This window comes from Camelina sativa, chromosome 9 (assembly GCF_000633955.1).
Source record: "Camelina sativa cultivar DH55 chromosome 9, Cs, whole genome shotgun sequence".
Lineage (NCBI taxonomy): Eukaryota > Viridiplantae > Streptophyta > Magnoliopsida > Brassicales > Brassicaceae > Camelina > Camelina sativa.
This window is the reverse complement of record NC_025693.1, coordinates 37,509,860-37,517,909: the sequence shown is the minus strand read 5'-3', so window position 1 is coordinate 37,517,909 and position 8,050 is coordinate 37,509,860. Positions and strand designations below refer to the sequence as shown.

The window sequence follows — 8,050 nt, the reverse complement described above, 5'->3', positions numbered from 1 at the left end:
GTTCCAAGCACCACTCTTTTTGGATTTTTTCTTTTTCTTTCTTCGACAAATTCAACTACACTACTTCTTTCTCCTTCTATGGTCCACAAATGAAATAAGTCAAGTATGGCTCTATCAAATGTAGTTCACTTTTAATTCTATCAGTTTTAGTTTTCTTTTCTATATAAATATAGACGATTAGCATTATTAATTGTGATTTTTTCCATATCTTATGATAATTAGATATATTATATATTTGGATGTGTTGGTTGTTAAGTCTTAACAAAAACATTAAACAAGAGAGTCTATTCAAGTAGTCATTGTGGTCACAAAGATATGTATCTTCTTTTCAATTTCTTGTTATGGAAAATCAAAAGTAAAAGTAGCCAACTTATACAAACCTTTTTACGAGGTTCATGTTCATGCATTCAATCTTCTCTTCATTTGCTTACGTTTTTCTGAAGATAAAAAATTACTGTTTTAGTAAATTATGGAAATGTTACGAATGCAGTGAAAGTTCATCACAAGTAACATCTATCATATGTTATTTTTACATTTATCTAATGAATCATAATTAAGTAACTTCCTCTGTAGTAATTTCCTTTGAGTTACTTGACTTGTGTGTTCCCCTATAAATTCAGGAAGATTTTATTGTTTTTTTTTGGATAGAGCAAATCCTAATGGTGAGACATGAAGGACATGAAATTAATGTTATGCCTCGAGGAGCTCTCCTATACAGACAAACAAGCTTGTGGTATATATTGACTACAAAATACTTTGCATGGTTTAACTAAAAAAACAATATATATTCTTTGAGTATATTCTACATTGTTTTCGAATCTTTGGAAGTACTTCCACCTTCAGTTTGATCGCAAACTCGTAAACTATATATATGGAGTCAAACAATAGAGTTATGAAAGGAACAAGTGAAATTTGGATCTAAAGATAATAATGGAAGGGTTTAGTATTGTTTTATGTTTCTTTTGACTTCTAATGGTAGAGAGAGACTAATTATAATTAACGTTATGTTGATCAAAATCACGAAAACAAAGAATGATACTGTAGTATTTAAGTGAGATGATTAATAAAGAAGAAACCAAGAGTCATTATTATCATAAGCTATGTGCATGCTTGTAAGTAATAAACAAATCTTCGCATCTCCCAAAATGATCACTGCTAACTAGGACTACTTGTCGTGTCTGTACGTTGAAAAAGGGAGTAAAACATTGTTTATTTCATGTATTTATTGTATGATTATGATGCAGTTTTTATTGTTTATGCGTCCGTATATTTTTAAGCTTTTTTATATTTTTCCTAAAAATTGTCATCTAGTTTAATTTGTACTCTGTGGTCGCCGTGAACACACGCACACATTTCTGGAACCTATTAGACTATTAGTCTCCGCTCGAGAAGGATCATTTTGACTTCTGTGTACTATATACGATTTGACTATAAAATTTACTAATTCTACAAATGCCGTAGAGAAAAAAAAAAGAAAGGCAACTGAAAAATATACACTTATTTTGTTACACATTAAGTCATTAACAATCAATCACCAACTAGTGAAAGAAACAAAAAATTATATACACAATAGAATATATAAAAAAATGTGAAGAAAAATATTTTTAAAAAATAAAGTTGAAAGAGATGCTCGCATCGCATTAATAGCATGGAACAGAATACACTGTTAATAACAAAAAAAGCGATCGAACAGTCCATTTTTTTGGGGTCCAGTTTATTTAATTTAGCATTAATAACTTTGTCAGCGCGAGCCACTCCTCTATGATTCCATCATCATAAATTATAAAACCAACCAAATACATATCAAAAAAATAACTCCCTTAACCTTTAAGCTTTGCTTGTAAACGAGTATGAGACCTGTATATTCGATATTTTTTTAGAGGAGTATCAGAAATCAGATCCACGTTTGAATAGTACCTCTCACGTAATCATTATGTATGATCTTTCTTCTGTCATTGTCTTATATATTGTCTATTTGCGTAACAGATCTCCTTTTGAATGTACATATATATATGATGCTATACGTGTTAAAGTTAGATTTTATTTCATTAGTGTTTCGGATTTTTGAGTTTTGTTTCCATCAACCAAAAAATTTGATTTATGGTGGTTAGATAATACTTGGTTTAGTTATCTATTTTGATAAGTTGCGTTTCGTTTCAATTTAAAGTTAACAAAAAAAAAAACACAAAGTTATGAAAGGATGATGAGGATTACGACGCAGTTTCGATAACAAATGGTATATAGTTTACATAAGAGAGGTATGTTCTAACATTTTATCCAACTTAAAATAAAAAGCTAAATATATTTTAAAATTAATAAGGAAATTGAAAACAGCTAGGCCAAGTTCAATTCCGTAAAAGTTATTATTGTCCACGTGTGTGGTCAAATAAAATTCTGAATTCATCATTCATGATTTGATCAATATTACGACCTACTACTCTGATATGGTGTAGTACTTAACCACATTTTCTTGCTTTTTATCACATTAAAAATTATATTTTGTATTCATTATTTACTCGACCACTATTTTCCACGTTCTATGGATGATCATAGTGGAGCCACGCATGAACATGGCAAAAATAGAATCATGCACATGGCGTTATGGCTATATACGTACATTATATACGTGTATGTTTAAATCACGCCAATCCAACTTTTGTTGTGGTATATAATATAACTATAAGCTCGAACAGATCCAAAGATAATTCTTTCGTTTTCCTTTTGACCTGTTTTTTTTTGTGATGAGACTGAACGTCCGTACATACTTCTTTAGTTATTTTTCAACTTAATTGGCATATAAACGGTATGGAAAACATAAACTAAACAAAAATCTAAATGACTGGTTTTTGATCCTATACATATAAATTAGGTTGGACAGAGTCGGACTCAGACCTCATATTTTCCCAATGGACACTCCACATCTATAGTATTTATGGTGGAGTTCGATGTTTCATAATATGTGATCATATAAATTCTATTATTTCTCTTATTATTATGTTTTTAAACTGAAATGATGAGCTTTTAGACAAACTAGATCATTTTTATCTAATAATAAACCTCCAACTCGATAATTTGTTTTCTTGAGTATATTCTTTAAAATATTTGGTAACTACGTACTAACTCGTTTATAGTAACTTCGTTTTCATAAATTGTTATTTTTAGCAAACAAAATTATATAGCATAAATATTTTCTTAAAAAAAGAGAAGAAGAAAGCTTATTCAGCATGGATAATTAAGATTATACTATGTAGAGTCTACACGAAAAATTATAAGATTAGGCACACTTTAAATATTGGTAATGGTAGGATGGGTTCCGTTAGTCCGGGCCTTCAATTGGGCTAAAGTGGGCCGAAAGATGAAATCCAGTTTCAGAAAAAACAATAATAAAAAAAATTTGGATGGGAAAAAGCGGGAAGTTGGGGAAAAGGGAAACCTTATTTCTCTATAGTACGAGGGTAGGGCCCACCAAGACTATATACATACATAGCGTAAAGCAAAATCAAAAACATATTTATAATTACTTTAATTTCCAAAGTAGACAAAAAAAACTTTTTTTTTTTTTTTTGGTTTTTGTTTCTTTTTTCGAAGTTCGAAATCGAACCCCAATTAGCAATTGTTTGTTTTTCTCGGAATCTAAAATAAAAAATAAATATAAAAAGAAATAAAATTAGAGAGAAAAAGGGGGAACAGTGAGAGCAAAATCGTGCGACTGGGAAAAAATTTCGAAATTTCTTCTCTTCCGGCGACGAAGGGATTCAAACTTCCGCCTCCAATTTCTCGCCGTGAAATTTCTGATTTTTTTTTTCCTTCGTAGATATTTCACTCCGCCTGTTCTCCTTCGTCTGTCTACACTTCTCTAGAGGTTTATCTACAACCTTTCTTTCTCATGGCGTTTTAGGTTCGTATCGTGTTTTTTTTTCTTGGGGCCTTCGTCTCTGTGTTATAAAGGGGTAGATGGTTTTCTTAGGGTTTTTGATTGGATCTGCGTGATTTTGAGCTGATTTTGTTGGTTGATTTTGTCGACATTGTGGCTATATTCGCTATGCGAGATGTTGAAATCTTGGTGGGAACTAACTTTTATCTCTTTAATTTGGAAACTTGCGTTACCTGAAATTGAAAGCATTTGATAGGGCATTTTTATCGTAGGGGTGGGTTTTGGTGTAGAATGATGAAGTAAGGTTACCATGGCTTAGGAAGTATAGACAATTAACATTGACAGCTTACTTCGTTGTTGGCTTCCTGGTTCAGGGTCTTTTATCACTACTATAATTCTGGGAGCTGCGTAATCTCTGAGTTGAATGAGCAGTCGTCTGGGACAGGACGCCAATATGAATGGTGTCTATGTTCGATCAGATGGATCTAGCATTCTGAGTTTCGATGGATCAGAAAGCCGTGAAAGCATGAATGATGATAATAAGAAAGGTAATGTTATCTACTCACTTGTTTGCTGTTTACCTTTCCTAATGCTAATTCATTTAAATCTTTTCGTTGTTTTGAAAGAACTTGAGTGAGTGATTAGGGACTATGGAAAAGTACGATTGATTATCTTGAATTGAGTCGATTTTTTAAAATTACAACGTAGTCATGGCATAAATGAAACTTTAAGATCGTATTTCGTATTATTAGGTGTAAGGAAATGGGATGATGGTTTTTGTTCTTACTCTTTGTCTATTTCTTCTTAAATATCTCACCCGCAGGTCATCAGAGTTTGGTGGAGTGGTTAAATGAGACACTTCCTTATTTAAAGTTACCATGGGAAGCTTCAGAGGATGAACTGAGAGCATGCTTGAAGGATGGAACTGTATTATGTAGCCTTTTAAACCAGCTTAGTCCTGGGTCAATGAGAATGGTACTTTTCAATTTTTGATGACCATTTGGCTTATATATATATATATATATATATATATATATATATATATTTCTTTAAGCCTCTGATTATGTGTCCTTATTCCCTTACTTTGCACTAGACTCACTCTCTTTGGTTATTCTGTAGGGAGGCAGCTTTGAGCCTGCTAGTATAAAAATTGAACGGTTTCTGACTGCTATGGATGAAATGGCCCTGCCTAGGTTCGAAGTTTCAGACATAGAACAGGTTTGTTATGTTTTCTTGGATATGATTCTTTGTTTCCGTGGAAAAGAAATCATTTCTTAAATTCGAAAAGACATGTTGGTTTGTATAGAATTATCCCAAGTCATATTGATAAAGTGGTTGTTGGGTTGCCACTTTTGCTATAATAAATCGAACCAATTCGGTGTAGACACTTCTAGGTGCAACATTTTTTCTAGTCATGGCTATTGTCTGATTTGCTATTTTGATGATGAGATTGCATGATTTCTGCTCCCATATCTTTTATTTTCTCTGCCCTGTCTTGTGTTTTTCTATTGAGTTATGAATCCTAATAAAAAAATGAAAAACAGGGCGATATGGTGCCAGTTTTACAGTCCCTTAAGGCGCTTAAAGCAAGTTTTTCCGATGGTAGTTATGATAAGAATTCACTATCTGCAAGGAGGCGATGGAGCCTGCCAGAAGACCACTCAGATTCGAGAGGGGATGAGCGCAACTTTACTGATGAATTCCAGTCGAAGGAAGGATCTGAGATTGATATATCTGATGCTAAAATTTCGGAATTACTTAAATCAAACAGTTTACGAGTAAAGTTTTCCAACATAATTTTAGTCAACTGTGTCCAACCTTTTAGCTATTGCCTCTGTTTCTGATTCAAATTGCATTTCCTTGGCAGAATGCTCCGACTAGGTCACTGTTTGACATGCTGGATAAGCTTCTAGATGAGAGCATGACGAAAATGAATGGACATGTGTCTCATGTAAGCGAAAGACTGAGCTTCACAATTCTCATAACACCCTTCTATTGATTCATGTTATCTGTGTTTACCAAGATTTTCATTCCATAGTTCATGGAATATCTCTTCTACTCCATCATGTCTCTCCTTTCTTTTTTCGTGTGTTGTTCAGGCTATGGCATCTCTCTTGAGCGCGCTTGTGCAAGTGATTGAACAGAGAATCTCAACTCAAGCTGATAACCTAAAGAACGTAAGATCACCTTAAGTCCTTTCTTCCTTGATTTATTCTCGTGATGTACATATCATCCTTCTGACCAAGTCATGAAATATGCTTATGAAACTGGTGCAGCAAAATATACTCTTTAGGGTACGTGAAGAAAAATACAGGTCAAGAATAAAGGTCTTAGAAACCTTGGCAGCTGGGACAACAAAGGAAAACGAGGTACAATTGTCTCTGGTTCCAGTATTTCTATTCACTTTATTTCTATTTCACGTACTGAATACTGATTGGTATTGCTATTTTTCGTTGTTGTAGATTGTTACGAACTGTATGGAGCATATAAAGGTAATAAATATTTTTCTTTTACTTTCGTTCTTGCATCTGGAAAAATTGGTTTACATTAGGCCCATAATTTTGTACATATTACCTGTGGAATATAGCCTCTAAACCAGTCCTAGATTTCGATAAAGGTTCAGTCTGAGAGATCCTACCATAAAACTATTGTGTGTGAGCCTCGTACTTAATAACGCGACTTCATACATCATTTTTCATTTGGCTTGTGTATTAGATTTATTTATTACAGATTTTCTAATAGTTGTATTTGCGGTTGTGCACTGTAGCTTGAGAAAAACAGAATAGAAGAGAGAGAAAGGTCAGAAGAAAAGGATGTGGTGAGAATGAGAAAGGAAAAAGAGCGCAGTGATGCTGAGATTCGCAAGCTGAAGCAGGAACTCAAAGTGGTGAAAGAGACACATGAAAACCAATGCTTGGATTTAGAAGCAAAAGCACAAAAAACTAGAGACGAATTGGAGAAGAAGTTAAAAGATGCTGAGTTACATGTTGTAGATTCCAGTAGGAAGGTGAAAGAACTTGAGAAGCTGTGCCAATCTAGATCTCAGAGATGGGAGAAAAAAGAATGTATCTATCAAAACTTTATAGACAACCATTCTGGAGCATTGCAGGTTGACTTTATAAATAGTATTTGTTAACATTGGTCACCTATGTTAGTTATTTAGATGATATAGAATTTGTGAAATTTTGTAGGAGCTGAATGCTACTTCCATATCTATAAAACATGAAGTATTAATGACACAGAGGAAATACTTTGAGGATCTAAATTACTATGGTAAGATTCATTTCTGCTTGGCCTCAATGAATTCATTTCAGAGTACACGGTTTCTTATTTATAATATTTCTCTTAGGTTTGAAGCTCAAAGGAGTGGCTGATGCAGCTAAAAATTACCATGTGGTCCTTGAAGAAAATCGAAGACTCTACAATGAAGTGCAAGAATTGAAAGGTAAAACTCTTTTAGTCAATGTACTTTGTTTGTATTAGACCATTTAAGAAATGATTTTTGTTCTTTCTCTTGCTATCTAGGAAATATTAGAGTCTATTGTCGGATTAGACCATTCCTTCCAGGGCAAAACAATAGACAGACAAGTATAGAGTACATTGGTGAGAATGGTGAAATGGTGGTTGCAAATCCCTTTAAGCAAGGGAAAGATAGCCATAGGTTGTTTAAATTTAACAAAGTTTTCGGTCAGGCGGCAACTCAAGGTTTAAACTTCTTTCCCTCTTAATCTCTTCTGCATTAGCTACGTTAATTAGTCAAGGACTCTTTATAGAATATACTTATTTATTTCCTGAGTCTGTTTTTCTATGCAGAGGAGGTTTTCCTAGATACTCGACCATTAATTCGATCAATTCTAGATGGCTACAATGTTTGTATATTTGCCTATGGTCAGACGGGTTCTGGTAAAACTTATACAATGGTAAATGAAAAGTTTGATTTTGTTAATACTATGCTTTAGCTAAGGATTATAAGTTTTTCTAACTGACATATTTCTCTTTTGCTAACACAGAGTGGGCCAAGCATCACTTCAAAAGAAGATTGGGGTGTCAATTATAGAGCTTTGAATGATTTGTTTCTCCTAACTCAGAGTAGACAAAATACTGTCGTGTATGAAGTTGGTGTTCAAATGGTGGAGATATATAACGAGCAAGTTCGTGACATACTTTCAGATGGTG

General features: G+C 33.4%; 1 protein-coding gene across 1 annotated transcript in view; it reads left to right on the top strand.

The window, feature by feature from the left end:
- The window catches only part of LOC104716081 (kinesin-like protein KIN-14G), a 7,858-nt gene continuing 3,458 nt past the window's right edge, over nt 3,651-8,050 (top strand). The window contains exons 1-15 of the mRNA XM_010433425.1: nt 3,651-3,898; nt 4,249-4,422; nt 4,698-4,849; nt 4,994-5,092; nt 5,419-5,652; nt 5,742-5,825; nt 5,974-6,051; nt 6,151-6,243; nt 6,337-6,366; nt 6,642-6,983; nt 7,066-7,147; nt 7,224-7,319; nt 7,400-7,579; nt 7,688-7,794; nt 7,885-8,048. Of these exons, the coding sequence (XP_010431727.1) occupies nt 4,299-4,422; nt 4,698-4,849; nt 4,994-5,092; nt 5,419-5,652; nt 5,742-5,825; nt 5,974-6,051; nt 6,151-6,243; nt 6,337-6,366; nt 6,642-6,983; nt 7,066-7,147; nt 7,224-7,319; nt 7,400-7,579; nt 7,688-7,794; nt 7,885-8,048 (1,865 nt within the window). The 5' untranslated portion in view covers nt 3,651-3,898; nt 4,249-4,298. The remainder of the gene's footprint in view (nt 3,899-4,248; nt 4,423-4,697; nt 4,850-4,993; nt 5,093-5,418; nt 5,653-5,741; nt 5,826-5,973; nt 6,052-6,150; nt 6,244-6,336; nt 6,367-6,641; nt 6,984-7,065; nt 7,148-7,223; nt 7,320-7,399; nt 7,580-7,687; nt 7,795-7,884; nt 8,049-8,050) is intronic.